Source organism: Lineus longissimus, chromosome 12 (assembly GCF_910592395.1).
Source record: "Lineus longissimus chromosome 12, tnLinLong1.2, whole genome shotgun sequence".
Classification (NCBI taxonomy): Eukaryota; Metazoa; Nemertea; class Pilidiophora; order Heteronemertea; family Lineidae; genus Lineus; species Lineus longissimus.
In genome coordinates this window covers 1,148,105-1,164,824 of record NC_088319.1, presented here as the reverse complement: position 1 = coordinate 1,164,824, position 16,720 = coordinate 1,148,105, and the positions used below count along the sequence as shown (strand labels likewise).

At 44.8% G+C, this 16,720-nt stretch overlaps 1 protein-coding gene across 24 annotated transcripts in view; it reads left to right on the top strand.

The window, feature by feature from the left end:
* LOC135497059 (basement membrane-specific heparan sulfate proteoglycan core protein-like) overlaps positions 1-16,720 on the top strand; it is a 184,590-nt gene that overhangs the window by 140,118 nt on the left and 27,752 nt on the right. For 21 of the 24 annotated variants that reach the window (XM_064786736.1, XM_064786731.1, XM_064786752.1 and 18 more), the window contains 21 exons: positions 35-129; positions 2,600-2,774; positions 3,098-3,370; positions 3,935-4,219; positions 4,628-4,773; positions 5,347-5,464; positions 5,672-5,795; positions 6,337-6,491; positions 6,765-6,937; positions 7,305-7,416; positions 8,140-8,253; positions 8,765-8,953; positions 9,441-9,758; positions 10,631-10,738; positions 12,467-12,577; positions 12,811-12,918; positions 13,531-13,638; positions 14,099-14,206; positions 14,844-14,951; positions 15,283-15,390; positions 16,444-16,598. In XM_064786736.1, the coding sequence (XP_064642806.1) occupies positions 35-129; positions 2,600-2,774; positions 3,098-3,370; positions 3,935-4,219; positions 4,628-4,773; positions 5,347-5,464; positions 5,672-5,795; positions 6,337-6,491; positions 6,765-6,937; positions 7,305-7,416; positions 8,140-8,253; positions 8,765-8,953; positions 9,441-9,758; positions 10,631-10,738; positions 12,467-12,577; positions 12,811-12,918; positions 13,531-13,638; positions 14,099-14,206; positions 14,844-14,951; positions 15,283-15,390; positions 16,444-16,598 (3,191 nt within the window). The remainder of the gene's footprint in view (positions 1-34; positions 130-2,599; positions 2,775-3,097; positions 3,371-3,934; positions 4,220-4,627; positions 4,774-5,346; positions 5,465-5,671; positions 5,796-6,336; positions 6,492-6,764; positions 6,938-7,304; positions 7,417-8,139; positions 8,254-8,764; positions 8,954-9,440; positions 9,759-10,630; positions 10,739-12,466; positions 12,578-12,810; positions 12,919-13,530; positions 13,639-14,098; positions 14,207-14,843; positions 14,952-15,282; positions 15,391-16,443; positions 16,599-16,720) is intronic. The other 3 variants (XM_064786738.1, XM_064786737.1, XM_064786747.1) reach the window with 3 other exon arrangements.

The following is a 16,720-nucleotide window of genomic DNA, read 5'->3' as shown; positions in this document are numbered from 1 at the left end:
CTTTTATTTCAAATATTATCGTCAATGCTTTCAGTGATACAAGACATCACAGTTCGTGTCGAAGAACCAAAGTTTTTGACGGTAGATGCTGGTACTACCGTGCGGTTCGTCTGCGCGGGAATCAGTCAGGTCAGAGGTCAAGTTTTGTAATTTGCATGCCTGCTGTCTGATATGCTTTTCGCTTGCTTTTTGCATAACATCATGTGATAACTGCTTTAACCCTTTCAGAAGTTGGGAAACATATCCTGATTTACAGTTTTCGGGAACTGAAAGTTATTTCACTGGCCCTGGCTGCTTTGTTGTTGCGTTTACCTCACTTCTCACTTCTATCATGTGACCATCATTAACCCATGGGTGCCCATGCAACAAGATCTACGATTTTGGTCTGATGGAGTGATTGTACCTTCTTCTGATGGAGTGATTGTAATTTCTTCCAAAATGTTCACTGCCCCTGGCTGCTTTGTCATTGTTTTTGCCTTACTGCTAACTACTAACCCACAACCATCATTAACCCTTGGTTGCCCCAACATGGAGGTCTCCAATTTTTGGTGATAAAAAGCAGAGTGCCCCACAACAGAGGTTTGGGGACAAAGTTAAAACAGCTTCATTGCAAAACGAGATATACAGTTGAACCCTGGTAACACGACCACTCATGGGACCGCGGTTGAATGGTCGCGTTACCGTGGTGGTCGTGTTAGTGAAGTTGAAAATCGGGGGACAAATTGCATGATTATATTTAAGGAATTGAACCCGAGGCGGAGGACCTTGGTTGAGTTACCAAGACACTCTCGGGTGGAGCTAAAATACAGTCCAAACCCGAGCCGACAGGCGTGGGTTTGGACGAAATTTTAGCTCCACCCGAGAGTGTCTTGGTAACTCAACCAAGGTCCGAAGCCGAGGGTTCAATTTCTATTCTAAAATACCTCAAACTTAAAAAGATAGGCCACGAAAATAACTTGAATATGTGCGAATTTGGCAACTTCCATCCATCGCCGGCCCGGCCGGAGCGCCGGTAGCGCCATTGTTTACATTATGTTACGGCAACGTTACAGAATATGAGACATGTACATTTTGTACAGCGCGCATAGGAAGTCCGCATCGGCTCGCTCAAGTGATGCTAAAATCCGCGCAAATGGGCTATTTGGAGCGTTTTTCTCGGCAAATATGTGTAGTGCTCATTAAAAAACTTAGGGTGGTTGATGCTTCCTTGACTGATTTGTGTTTGAAGCAGTGTTTTGAGAGCCTCAAACTTCTGAAGTGAGCTGAAATTCCATTGACGTGACGTGTGCATGGTTCCACATTTTAGTGCAACCCGAGGGAACTTTGGTAGGGCATCTTGGTTGCGTGTCCAAAACACTCCGCTCTCAGAACGAGGCTTATGCATTTTCCATTTAAAAGTTGACTTTACGGTACCAAGGTATTTTAGAATTTCCCGCCAAAATTGTTGAAGTTATTGATCAGTTCAAAATTCTGAAAATTTTTCAAAGCCAAGACATTTTCTGGGCTGATGATGTTTCTTCATTTTAAGCAGAAAAAAAACAAGTGAAAAAAATATTTGGACTTAGGAATTTTTTCTTCCTTCAGATTTGAATTTTTCATAAGTTAAAAATTCTGAAAAATTTTCAAAGCCAAAAAAGTATCCGTTTTGGCCATTTTGAGAAAATTGGCATCAAAGTTGGAATTTCGCTAAAAATGCAATGGACTTTTTGTAATTAGAGTTTCATTATTGACCAAAATGCTCTGAAATCGGAAGGACAAATCAGTCATCATTGGGCAATGCCATGGTAAGGTTAACTCCAAAATGTTGTGAAAAAAGTTGGTGGAGCTATGGCCCGAGTCTCAAACGGCGCATGCAGCCAGAATTTATCCCGGTTTTCAAAGCATTAAACGACTGAGACTGATCTGGATAGGATGTGCATTGATGATTACAAACCGTCGAGGATTATAAAACGTATGGAGTTTTGATCAGGAATCGCAATCATCGCAGACATCTAATCATGTATTCATTTGATTCGATCAGGTCAATGGCATTATGGTAAGGTTTAATTGCTCTTTTAACCCGCTTTTTCTTCGCCTGTCTGCTGCTCTTTATATCTACGCATCGCACTGTTCATAAAAACCTTTTGAAATTTCCCAAACTGTAATAATGACACAATCTTGCGACAAAAACGGTACAACGATTTCCTGTCTCACGTATTGTCTTCAATGTATAGTTACTTAATCCTGTATAGAGGGCGGTTACGGGAGGTTTTATCAAGTGTACAGAAGTCGTCATTTGGAGGAGAGATTTGTAATTCTAAGTTCTTGATTTTTGATAGGGACACAGGATTGACAATGCCTTGGAAGTTGCCACAACCTCTACTGTAAAAAATAGGTTGTTTGAGTGACATTTACATAAACAAAACAGAAATCTTCTTCGTAAAAAAACGAAAATTCAGGTGGATGCCATATTTTCATAAAATGGGCTTTAGTTCTGTGTCTGATATTTCAAGGAGAGTTGCTAGAAAAAGAACCTGTCTTTAGAAGCACATGTGGGATTTTCTCCCTTAGAATGTTCCCATATTTTGCCCTCAGCTCATGATGCTTCCCTTCCTCACAGGTCACCTACAACCTGCTATGGACCAAGCAAGGAGGGAATCTGCCTGACCAGGCTATGGATGAGAACGGTGTCCTCACCATCCCTAACGCAAAGCTTGAAGACTCGGGAACGTACGTCTGTACGGGATCCAACCCGTTCAGCATTGACACTGATATCGCTACACTAACGGTTGGAGGTACGTCATGTGTTATCAATGCTTTATATGTTCACTTCAGCACCAACCGACGTAAATGTACGTTTGGCTCCCTATAGTTTCAAGGCGAAAAACGTAGGTATACGTCTCCATGAACTGAATTCGAACTTTGTGTTAAAAACATGAGAATTTATACTTCCAGATGTGTTAAACCTCTTAATGACGTTGATATCTCTTGCAATTCACAAGACTAGGTCTATAAAATGCTATTAATGCCAAGTGTGGACAAATTTGCATTCATTATAACTACAATGTCAGCAATTTGTATTCCCATACCAGAGCCTTGTGTTTTTCTGCTCTTCCAGTTACTGTGGAGTCGCCAACTGTACGCATCGAACCTCGCTACCAGGCAGTCAACTATGGCGAACGCGTTGAATTCCGCTGTATCGCCATGGGCCGCCCAGAGCCCACACTGGAGTGGGCGCGTACAAGCGGGCAGCTGAACTCCGAGGCTACATTTATCAACGGTGTCTTCATCATTCCGTTCGCACGGAAGACGGACGAAGCTGAGTATGCCTGTAAAGCATCGAACACGGCTGGAGAAGCTTCAACGAAGACGATCCTTTATGTGAAGGGAGGTATGTAGGGTAAACGTTTAAATGAGTGGGTGGGGCTTTTCAGGAAGTTTTCAAAAGATTTGCCGTTTCCCCGAAATAGAATCAATTGTGATACCAATGGTACCATCATAAAGTGCTCCCTGAGAGCTTTACAATGAATGGTCATGTCTATAGGTTAACTAATAATACCATTAGAAGCTGTCACAGAGAGCCTTCAAATTAAATGTCGTGTCCATAGGCTCACTAATAGTACCATAAAAAGTGCTCACTGAGAGCTTTCCAAAGTATGGTCATGTCTATAGGTGTAGTAATGGTACCACCAGACAGTCCACATTGAGAACATTCAAATGAATGGTCACATGAATAGGTTAGTTACTTTGTTTCTTGGATAACTGCATGTGACCATCATTCCACAGCAAGTTTCAACATCAGTCCTTACTCCTCAACGAGAGCTTTGCTCAAATATTGACCTGCAGGGATAACAGTGTCATCTTCACATGCTCATGCTTTCATGAACATGAAACCTGACTAAAGCTTATCTCCAGTAGTGACTGAAATCAACGTTGTATTCATTTTGCTTTTCAGACGCAGGGCCTAATTTTGCCCTCTTGCGGCGCTCTGAGTTGACAGTTCCTGTCGGCGCCGAGGCCCGGTTCATCTGTTCCGTCCGAGGCACCCAGCGTGCCACCATCACCTGGAGCAAGCAGGGCGCACAGCAGCTTCCACAGGGGTCAAGGGTCGAGAGGGGTGAACTGATTATACCGAATGTGAGGAAAGTGGATGCTGGGAATTATGAGTGTCATGTGAGGGTTACAACCGGCGAGACGGGTACTGTCATCGCGACACTGTATGTAGTTGGAGGACAGCAAGGTTCGTGCAGTATTCTAAACACCTTTGTCGCAGGATATGAACGTTTGTGATAATACGTTAGGTCTCGTTTTCATAAGATGGCAAACGCTCACTATGAGCCCTTTAAGAATAGAAATTGATACCACGAATTCTTGTAAGATTCTTAGTTGAAATCTTAACTGTGAATCTTGCAAGAATCTTGTGACTAATCTACATATTATTTGTACGCGAAAGTGAATAAGATTCTTAGATAACTTAAGATTCTTACTTAAGAAGTGAATAAGATTCTTAGATAACTTAAGATTCTTACTTAAGAAGTGAATAAGATTCTTAGATAACTTAAGAATCCTATCTAGCTTTTCGATATAACGCTGCTAGGTCAAAGTTTATTAGAAAGTGTGATGATGACATCTTTTATTTTACTTCCAGAATCACACCCCGCGGCCAGCATTGATCCCGCCCAGCTCATCCTCGCCCAGGGTACGTCGGGCACCTTACGATGTGTCGTCACGGGACAGCCCCAGCCAAGGATCACGTGGCAGTGGAGTGGTGGAGACCTCACTAGTAACCATCAGGTACTTAGCCACTAACTTTACGATTCCGGCAATGTGACATTGGCATTTTAGCAGCATATTTTTGCAAGTAAAGACAGTCATATAGACAACCTTTTTTTTTTCGAGACTCAAAACCGAGGTTCCTTGTACCTGGTGTCTATGCCAGGGCAAGCTAAGACCCCACCAAGTGAGAAACATGAGTAGCTTGCGTGGACTCTATCTCTCTCGCCAAAGTCGGACCACTAGGCCAATAAACTCAATTGGTGCCTAACCGTAGTGGCACGCAGGATACGCTCATCCCGCCTTGGAGGAGGATTACTCCTAGGAGAATGACCCCTCCAAGTGCAGAGCGAACACTGAAGAAGAAGAAGACAACATTTTCTCATGGAAAATTGTTCAGGCTTTTACTCTGAGCATCCATCATTTCTGTGATTTGTTATGATTATTGAAACCAATCAAAGAAAGCACTGTTGTTAATAATGCTGTGTCATTTTCACAGACACAGACACTTATATGTAACTTTTGATCTTCGACATTGACTTAACTTCAGTCGTAAAAGTCCATTGAAAGAGACATGAATATTTCAAATTTCAGGTCAACAATGATGTCCTCCGAATCGTTCGAGCATCTCTGAGTGATCGAGGAATCTACAAGTGTATCGCGCGGAACTTTATCGGAGAGAATCAAGCAAGCGCCAGGGTTGAAGTCGAAAGTAAGTGGACTGTTATAGTATGACTTGAACCGATTTCAAGACTGGAACTTTACATTGGAATACTGCCCAAGACTTAGTATGTCCTTGAAACCCCTGATTGATTTCTGGTCATCCAAGGTTATCCACTGTATATTCGAAATGATCATACTTGCTGTCAAAAATTAAGGAAGGCTAGTCCCTATCAGTTGTTGTTGCTGTATATTCCAGGGCGTGAACCCCCTCAAGTCGAGATCTTCCCCAAGACCCAGCAGACGATGACTGCTGGTAGCAGTGCTCTGTTCCAGTGCCGAGTCACTGCAGGCTACCCGAAACCGACATTATCATGGCGAAGGTAACACTGGAGCATATCTTTATTAGGCCTAGCGTGTCAGTCGGAAATAACTGTCACAGGCTACTGCGTGAAACTTGGAACATGCGTGCCCATGTACCTATTGCAGGCAGGCCTTTGAATGAGACATAAATCTGAAGTTCATTATCTGTTCACCTGGAAAAACAAAATATCCCACCAAGTGAGAAACATGAGCATGGTTTGTGGTGGACACTAGCTCTGGCTGAAGACCGAGTCACTAGGCCAATCAATCCAATTGGTGCCTAACTAAAGTGGCTCATTCAAATTGCTCCTCCATCCTTGGAGGTGGAATACTCCCTGTAGAATGATACCACCAATTAGAAAGTTTACACTGACGAATAAGGAAGATGACTTTAGCCTGCTGTGACAAGCCCTCTAGCTTAAAAAAACCAATACACCGCAGATTATCCTCTGGCACACAAACAGTTTGATCGATTGATTTTCTCATCAGCCATGCCACAAGATGATATAATCTCCTGCCAGAATCTTGCTGAGTTGTAACCCATTTGTTGCTTGTTTCCAGAGCGGAGGGCCAAAGACTGACGGCCAACACCCAGATCCTTGAGAATGGCGTGATCAGATTTGACCGCATCAACGGACCGGAGCAGGGATCCTACATCTGCACGGCAACCAACACCGCTGGAACCACGACTGCAACAGCTACTCTCAGAGTCCAAGGTAGGCGGAAACGCAATTTTAGAGCTTTCCGCCCTTTTAGCCAAGCACATCAACTTGAGTATTTGAGACCGTAGTCCCTATTACACAAAGAGATCTGCCTAGAGCCTCGTATCATGTGGCATTTGAACCAGGGACCTCTTTCAAGATTCGAATGGGCAACTAGACCATATCTCAGCTCTATTCATATCAATGGTCAGTATAATAGATCCATATCTTTAGTGTGACCAAACAACCCATACTGGGCCTACTCCAATCATCTTAATCTTTTTCCAGCCATTCCACGCATCACTGTCCAGCCGACCAGCCCGATCCGAGTCCGTGTTGGTCAACCTGTGGTGTTTGAGTGCCGAGCTGAAGGTGAACCAAACCCCAATGTCTACTGGCAGAGGGTTCAGCCGCGGGGAACCGCAGCCTCTCCGAGTTCAGACCCCCGGGCTGTATCCAGGGTAAGTTCTCAATTAACGAATTTCAAGGCCTTCCCCCAACCCCAAACACTGAGTTACGGAATAACTGGCCTGACATTCACTGGTAGTGGCAGGGCATGGCCTAGAGAGACCATTGCTAATTTCCAAGGTAACAGAGGTCAAATTCTCTCTAACCGGAACGGTATCCGTATTCATGTCATGGCCCGCAGGTGGGCACATGGCCTACCCTGGCAACTTTATTTCTGGATCAGCCTCTTGAACGGTGTATCACAATATATGTTAGTTTTTGTTCAGTTGTGGTTTATCTTGCTGGTGTCTCGCAGGTAAATCCATGTTACTTCGAATAATTTCAGATGCTCTGATCTTCATGTAGCTTGTTTTATTTCAGCCTGGATTAGCCCGATACACGATCAATGCTGCTGCAGTGACAGATGCTGGTCTTTACATCTGCATCGCCTCAAATGATGCTGGAAGAGTTGAAGAAAGAATGGAAATAATAGGTATGCCCCTAGGTATAGCACTTGGCACTTGGAGGTGATTTTCACTAGATATATTCCTCCAAGGCGGGATGAGGGTTTTGCGTGACACTACTGTTAGTCACGAATATCGCCATTTGGTTTATTGGCCTAGTGACTCAAGCTTCGGCCAGAGGTTGATGTAGCATGTTGCCCGCTTGGTGAGACACCGATGCAAGGAGCCTCAGCTTTACGGCGCATTCGATGGACTGAGAAGAGCCAGGAATTTGAGTTACTTGAAAGTCACGCCGGTTCATCCAGAAATACGATACTGGGTTCTCCCAGGAACCTGGGCCCTATTGCGTGGAAGCCAGCAGTGTTAACCACTAGACTCTGGGTTCTCCCCAGGAACCCAGGCTCTGTTACGTGGAAGCCAGCAGTGTTAACCACTAGACTCTGGGTTCTCCCCAGGAACCCAGGCTCTATTACGTGGAAGCCAGCAGTGTTAACCACTAGACTCTGGGTTCTCCCCAGGAACCCAGGCTCTATTACGTGGAAGCCAGCAGTGTTAACCACTAGGCTTTGAGGTTCTTCATCCCCTGAGGCCAAATAAAAATACAATTGTTGTTTGTACTACCAATATTTTTCGAAAATGATATTTTGATTACACAAACATAAAAAGTTGCAGAATCAAATTGATGTTGATGATGCCCTTGAGTTTAGAAGTAGGCCTGCATGTAAAGTCATTACAATTTCCTTTTCCTTTAGTGGTTGGGGAGCCGACCGTCCCTCCACTGCCCAATGGAGGCATCAGCATCGATGGTGCCAGACTAAAGAGGATTAAGATTGGTGAAAACGTTGAGTTTACCTGCCGTGCCCAAGGTAAGCCCATACTTCGACTATTTCTGATTCGTCCTGATGAAGAATAAGTCCACCTCTTCCCTTGGGGAGATACTTGTGGGCTCGTGGATATGGTGATATAGTTGTAATGATGGCATGATTCCTTCTAGCACAGACTAAAGGGAATTTCTCTTTAGCTCAGTTGGTAGAGTGTTTTCCTTTTAATCTGGAGGCCCTGGTTTTACCACGGTTGCCTTTGATGTTTTTCGTCTGTTTTACTTGGTGTCCAACATGGTAAGTGGTACGAATGATTCATGATGCTGGATAATGTAAGGTTGGATATGTATGGTTGTGTTTTTGATTTGGCAGTGACGAACCACCTTAGGGCTTTATCCTCTCACTCGAGTCTCATGAAATCTCGTAAACCATCTAATATTTAGAGTGGTTTCTTAACAGCAATGACCATTATCTCAAATTCGATACATGTGTATGTACCCCTTGGTAAGGTGATTTCAGAAAATCGCTTTTAGAGTTTTCAATTCGACACTTTCAGATGCCGCCCTTGAGCTTCACTGGAGCCGAGATCGCGGTATTCTGCCCGTCAGTCATCGCGTACGCTCTGGTGTCCTCTATCTTTACAACGCACAACCGGAATACTCCGGGCGTTATATCTGTTCCGCATCTGCCACTCATGACGGAGAATCGTATAGAGAATATGTGGATCTCGTTGTTGTCGGTGTTGGTGAGTATGAACAGAGGTTCAGTTTTGTCATATTGTAAACCATAACTCCAATAGTCAAATGTCTAGTATTTGTCCTTAAACCGTCAAGCTCAGGTGCATGCTGAAATGTCGTTTGACACTGATCACCCCGTGGAATCAGCTGCAACCCCTCCAAGCATTTCTCGCCTCCCCGAGTACTGGCCAACCACCTCTCCGAGACTATCCATCCTTGAACTGCCAACACTCGTCCTTTTTATTGACAGTTAATCAAACCAACAGCTTCCTCACTGTGGCGAGGCTATGCCATGACACTGAAGGGGCCATGAGCAGCTCGGAGCAGTAGCAGTTCATTCCACAGGATATTGACACCCCAGAGTGCATTTGTGGAGACCTATGATATATAAATGACATTTCTTGTTTTCATGAAATCACAGAACTACTTGCGGTGGTGCAGAAATGTGGTAGTTTGCATGATTCAAAAATTCACAAGATGAATTTCTGTTTCCAGTCCTTCCAAAGATCAGTATCGGTGATGGCATCAAAGAGGTTAAGGATGGTGATCCAGCACAACTCATCTGTGATGTCACAACCGAAGGAAGCGTCGAGATTAAATGGGAACGCGTCGAGGGAACGATCGCCGCATACGCTGTTGATGACGGATACGGTTACCTCAGATTCCCGTATGTTACCCAGAGCGATGCTGGACGGTATCGCTGCGTTGCAAGAAATGACGCTGGGAGTGTTAACGCTATTTTGGAATTGTTCATCATTAATAACGTAACTGGTGGTGTGTTGACAGGAGATGGGGATGCGGATTATGATGACGGTACGTACATCTTCTCCAACGAGGACATTTGTCAAGGCAGCCCACCCTACCTTGGCAGCTTACCATCCTAGAAAGAACAACGCACCTTGCTCTCGAATTTTGAAGAAAAAAAGGGGTTCTGCTGGGCATTCTACCTAATTGTTGCAGATGGGTAAAACTTCTTGAATATCAGGGGTACGCATGAGCCTACCATGAGAAATGCCTGTGAAGAACCCTGGTGTATGATGCTGGTGATAAAGTCACTTACCAATAAGCTCTGACGCATGATTTCCAGCTGATTTTCAGTCCAAGGCATTCCAGACAAGACTAAACATGTTGGATAGTACAATTAGAATCCTTCTTGTACTGGCACATGATAGAGTCACCTGGTGTAGAATAGTCAATTTAGATGCTACCCTAGTAGTGACATGTCACAGAGAGAGAGTGACTGGTATTCGGAATATCAGAAATTTTACACAAGCCTCGGAGTCCATGATTGAGCCTGAGTCATTGTAAAAGTGAATGAAAATGTTCAAATCATATTTTCAATCTCTCCTCTACATGTAAGGTAGAATGGGGTAATTGTAGCCCCAGTTTAATTGTAGCCCCTGCCTATGATGTTGACTGATATCCCCATGCATCAAACAATGGCGGGGGTTACAAATAAACCGGGGCTACAATTACCCCATCCTACCCTACATGTACCTGCATGCACGTGTTCCCAAAACGGGCTACAAAGTTACGTATTCATTCCATGCTTCGTTCCGTAAGTACTAAATCAACAGGCACGGTGATCGTCAGTTTTGAGTATCGCAGTAATCTCAGCTTAGATCTTCATTATGAGTTTCAAATTCAGTCTGCTTTCATGGCGCTTATTCTTAAATGACTTGCAGGTTGTAAAAAGACGGAATTCCAATGCGGTGATGGAAAATGTATTGACGGCAGGAGGAAATGTGACAGACGGACAGACTGCACGGACGGAAGTGACGAACTGGACTGCCGTGAGTATTTTTAACCAATTCGACGTCAGTTGCAGCTTCAAAACCTCCCTGTTTCAGACACCTCTATTATACACTGCCATGAATAGCATACACTCTCTGTAATATTCCTTTTTTTTTTCAAGAAGTGCCCATTTTTATAGTGTTTTTCATATCATTCTGGCCAAAGGTACTCAGTTGAACCCGGAAATGTGACCAGGTCACATTTACCAAAAGATAGTGGTGTTGCACAACACTAGATTATGCTTAAGGTAGGCCTATCAATGCTCTTTCACGGCGTCAACTAAAGCTGGTCAACTATGACACCGGCTGCCAGGGCTGTGTAACATTACTATTTGTGATCACAATGTTACAGTTTAGTGACAAGAGGTCGGCCAAGTACCTTTGGCCAGATCTATCTGAAAAACACTTATTCGATATAACTTGTCTAATAGTGACGTTTTCCAGGCATCTGAGGGCTAAAGTTAGTGCCCTAGCTCTCCGACGAATTGGATGGTGCATGCCCCCCTAAATTAACTTCTGCACCGGCCATGAATCAACCACTTGTTCCTATTCCTCAGCTTGGGGGGTGGTGCCTTAGCTGTCTGAATAGAAATGTGTGGTGTGCACCCCTCCCCCCCCCCCCCCCAACCCCCTAATCAACTCCTGCACCGGCCGCGAATCTACCACGTGTCTATATTCTTCAGCTTGGGGAATGGTGCCCGAGCTCTTTCACGAAATGAGTGGCTCATGTCCCCCTCAATCAACTTCTGCATCCCCCTCCGTGAATCCACCACTTGTCCCTATTCTGCAGCTTGTGGGGTGGTACCCTTGCTCTCCGATGAAATGGCTGGTGCGCAGTCCCTTAATCAACTTCTCCCACCCGCGAATCCACCACTTGTCCCTATTCTGCAGCTTGAGGAGTGGTGCCCTTGCTCTCCGACAAAATGACTGGTGCGCACTCCCTTAATCAACTTCTCCCACCCGCGAATCCACCACTTGTCCCTATTCTGCAGCTTGTGGGGTGGTACCCTTGCTCTCCGATGAAATGGCTGGTGCGCACTCCCTTAATCAACATCTCCCACCCGCGAATCCACCACTTGCCCCTATTCTGCAGCTTGTGGAGTGGTACCCTTGCTCTCCGATGAAATGGCTGGTGCACACTCCCTTAATCAACTTCTCCAACCCGCGAATCCACCACTTGTCCCTATTCTGCAGCTTGTGGGGTGGTGCCCTTGCTCTCCGATGAAATGGCTGGTGCGCACTCCCTTTATCAACTTCTCCCACCCGCAAATCCACCACTTGTCCCTATTCTGCAGCTTGTGGAGTGGTGCCCTTGCTCAACGACGAAATGGCTGGTGCGCACTCCCTTTATCAACTTCTCCAACCCGCGAATCCACCACTTGCCCCTAATCTGCAGCTTGGGGGTGGTGCCCTTGCTCTCCGATGAAATGGCTGGTGCGCACTCCCTTAATCAACATCTCCCACCCGCGAATCCACCACTTGCCCCTATTCTGCAGCTTGTGGGGTGGTACCCTTGCTCTTTGACGAAATGGCTGGTGCGCACCCCCTTAAATCAACATCTCCCACCCACGAATCCACCACTTGTCCCTATTCTGCAGCTTGGGGGGTGGTGCCCTTGCTCTCCGATGAAATGACTGGTGCGCACTTCCTTAATCAACTTGTCCCTATTCTGCAGCTTGCAATCGCTTTGTTCCAATCTTTAGCACGCACTTTATTTTGATCCTCCAGCCTGCAATCCGCTGCTAGAGTTCCGCTGTGGAGACGGTCAGTGTATTGACAATCGAAGAAAGTGTGATGCACGGACGGATTGTCGTGATGGAAGTGACGAACGGAATTGTCGTAAGTCTAGCGTGGAAGAGTCACGCAGCTGTAGGAGACCTGCCTGACCTCTGTACAGTGTAAACAAATGAAGGGAGACTTAAGTCTGGGGCCTGTTTGGCCAGATTGAGTTTCACAAAACCGGCTCACGCACATTGTCACTATTCATGCTTGCAGTACGCCTTCACTAGTGCATGCAAATATTCACTCTATCAAACGATTGAAATTTGGAATAGACATTTCTCCTTTTCCAGAATGCAAGACGACAGAGTTCCGTTGTGGCGATGGGGCGTGTATTGACGCCAGGAGGAAGTGCGACCAGCGCCAAGACTGTCGGGACGGAAGTGATGAAAATGATTGTCGTACGTGTCATCTGTGCATGTTTATCTTGACGCAGAATTGTCGTCTCTTCTCAGCTCAATTATTTCATTCAACAATCCTGTTACCACTAGCCAGACCAAATAGTCTCTACCCCTATGACCAGACCTTCAGCCTCGAACATTGTTTCAACGCTTAGATAGAAGAAAAGCACATCATTTGTTATTTCTAGTCTAGGCACAACACCTGGCGCGGGAAACTTTATAGACCACCTGAGTCCACTGAAGTCACACTTTACCTCATCCCCGATAGCATGACATTGTTGTCCTCTTATCGGGGTATGATAAGAACCCAACGATACTAATGTCACAGTGCTAAACCTCACCTACCTGCAGAGTGTTGCAAATGTAGCAATGATATGAAGGTGTTTACCGCACAGATGGCTTACTCGGCCTGAAAAGTTGTGAAACCTGATAATTTTGTCTGTTTTTAAAAATTTCTGTTTTCTGTGGAATTTGGTGATGGAAACTTCTACAGTGGAGTGGCAGGTTACCGGGCAGTCAACAGCCCGGTGATAATGCCCTCAATTAGCCACCTACTCCTTTAAGACAAAGGTTTTATTGTGTCGTTCTAACTACGATGAATTGTGTTGTCAGGGTGTCGGGACACCGAGTTCCGTTGCGGAAGTGGCCGCTGTATTGACGCTCAGAGAAAGTGTGACGGTCGGATAGATTGTCGAGATCAAAGTGATGAACAAAACTGCCGTAGGTCTCTTGGCTTTATTTGCATGTGCATGAAAGAACTGTACATTACTTCACCTCCTATAGGGGTCAAATACTGTACTGGTCTAAACTGACATGTCCTAATTTGTGTTGCGTGATCTCCATTACATTGTACAAAATGTCCGCCACCTGCATGAATTGAAGGTACTTTAGTTGTGACCAGTACTGTATGCTGAGATGTTACGTGTAGATACTGTAAGCCATCTTTTTAATTTTCATGGATTTCACCTGATAACCTAGATTAGCAAAAATGAAAACTGGGAGAAGTACTTTGGTTGAAAAATGAAAGAAATATTGAATCCACGAAATGTTGAGAGAAAAAATGTTTTTTCGGAAATTTTTAACGAATCTCAAAAAGTCGCAAAAACTAGGTGGTTTACAGTAGCTCAGGTGAAATCTCCGAAATTCTTTATAATCTCACGAATATTTTGTCTGTTTTTAGAATGCAAGGCCACGGAGTTCCGTTGCAGTGACGGTCAGTGTATTGACGCAAGAAGGAAATGTGATGCGCGATCAGATTGCCGAGATGGAAGTGATGAGCAGAATTGCGGTAGGTGGCGTCGCTTCTGTCTAAGTTGTTTTATTCGGTTGGTTGACGCCAGAGGAGAAGGCCTAATGGCGCCGGCTGATGCTTTGGCCCTTCTTCCGGATGTTGTAAGTCTCAGGTACCGGTGCATACCAAGTGATGCTCCTGGCCAAGGCCAAGCTTGAGATGGGATCCAAGGACTACAGAGATCCTTGTACTCATTGCAAATGATCTTTAGGGTTGTTTTTGGTGCACCCCGTAGACAGCACATACCCCCGCTAGGCCTTTATATAAACCGGTCAAGAACTTTAGGGTCGATTTGAATGACTTTGTAAACATTGTCTAAAAATCTGTATTATAGTGATTTTCATATCGTTCTGGCCAAAGGTACTCAGTTGAACTCGGGAATGTGACCAGATCACATTTATCAAAAGATAGTGGTGTAACACAACACTAGAATATCCGTTGGTTAGGCCTCACCAATGCTCTTTCACGGTGTCAACTAAACCTGGTCAACTATGACAACGTCTGCTCAGGCCTGTGGGTAAATTGCTATTTGTGATCACATGGTTAATACAGTTTAGTGACAAGAGGTCAGCCTAGTAGGCCTATGTCTCGCCAGATCTATCTGAAAAACGATAAGAATTTGTTTCTTTCCCAGCATGCAAGATGACCGAGTTCCGTTGTGGAGATGGCATGTGTATTGACGCCAGGAGGAAGTGCGATCAACGGGCCGATTGTCGTGACGGAAGTGATGAACGCAATTGTCGTACGTATCGTTTTAACCCCTTGTCAGATGATTTGCTCGCTGACTAAAAACCTTTGACGAAAATCATGCAAAAACAAACTTTCACCAGAATTCTATCATCATTCATTTCCTTGCCATGGCGTCATGCAGTGGAAGAAATCCTCTCTATATCGGACATCCGTTAGACTGAACATTGCTGTCCTTAATTGAGAGGTGTCCTGATTGCAGTCGTCACATTCAATGAAATGACCAATTTCGCACCAAACACAATGACCTTATTCTGTTCATGGAGAGGGTTTTGAGAGGTGTCTGCTAAGAGAGGTTTCACATTATGTGTATTCTATCATTTTAGAATGCCAGTCGACAGAATTCCGATGCGGAAATGGTCAGTGTATTGAGGCAGGTCGTAAATGCGATGGACACGCGGATTGTCGAGATGCTACTGATGAACAGAACTGTAGTATGTATATCAAAATATCCCTCAAAGCGAACTTCATACGGGCAATGCAATGCCCTTACCACACCTCAGTGGGTATCGAAGCAATTGTTTACATCATCAAGTCTTACAGGAGCTTCTGAATGGAGCCCTATTGTAGGCCCTATTGTCCACATGTTCATCAGGCCGAGTCTAGCTTACTGATCTGTGCTGTACTCATAAACAGAAGAGAGTGAGTTTCTGAATGGAGACCTATTGTAGGCCCTATTGTCCACATGTTCATCAGGCCGAGTCTAGCTTACTGATCTGTGCTGTACTCATAAACAGAAGAGAGCGAGTTTCTGAATGGAGACCTATTGCAGGCCCTATTGTCCACATGTTCATCAGGCCGAGTCTAGCTTACTGATCTGTGCTGTACTCATAAACAGAAGAGAGTGAGTTTCTGAATGGAGACCTATTGTAGGCCCTATTGTCCACATGTTCATCAGGCCGAGTCTAGCTTACTGATCTGTGCTGTACTCATAAACAGAAGAGAGCGAGTTTCTGAATGGAGACCTATTGTAGGCCCTATTGTCCACATGTTCATCAGGCCGAGTCTAGCTTACTGATCTGTGCTGTACTCATAAACAGAAGAGAGTGAGTTTTTGATTGGAGCCCTATTGCAGACCCTATTGTCCACATGTTCATCAGGCCAAGTCTAGCCCACTGATAAACTAGAATTGAGATGGTTCATTTTCACAGCCGAGAAAATGTTAAAAGTAGCCCGAAATGTTGTTCATGGGGAATCCCTTTTAAATTGTTTAACCTTTTGCTCATGTTGCTAGCGCACCCAATTCGTGAGGCAAGGACGGTCTGGTATAGCCAGGTAAAAGAGAGCACTTGGGCACATTTGAGATGGGTGTGTCAGGGCCTTCACACAATCAATCAGATGCTCCGAGATGCATTTCTGGGTTTCATTCGCCAAATAGGCAGACACTACTCAGCCAGGTTTTTTACCCAGTGACCGACTATTAGCGATAATCTACATGGTATGCCTCAAAAACATGTTTGAAATTAGTCGATTCCTCTTTCTTTCAGGGTCGTCAGAAACTCTTCCACGCCTAACAATCACAGCTCCCCAGAAGCAACCAGTAGAGGGAGATACAATTACATTCGAGTGCCTTGCTACCGGAACGCCAACACCTACAGTCTACTGGAAGAGGGCTGGCGAATCCGTCACTACTCCAGGACAGGTACAAAAATCACTTATCTAATAGCTGTCGTTTCAGTTAGCGTTTAACCATTCACGAGTGCTTTGGGATTATCAATCCTCACTGCAACTTTACTTTACAAAGCTTTTTGTCCAGATTTTGTG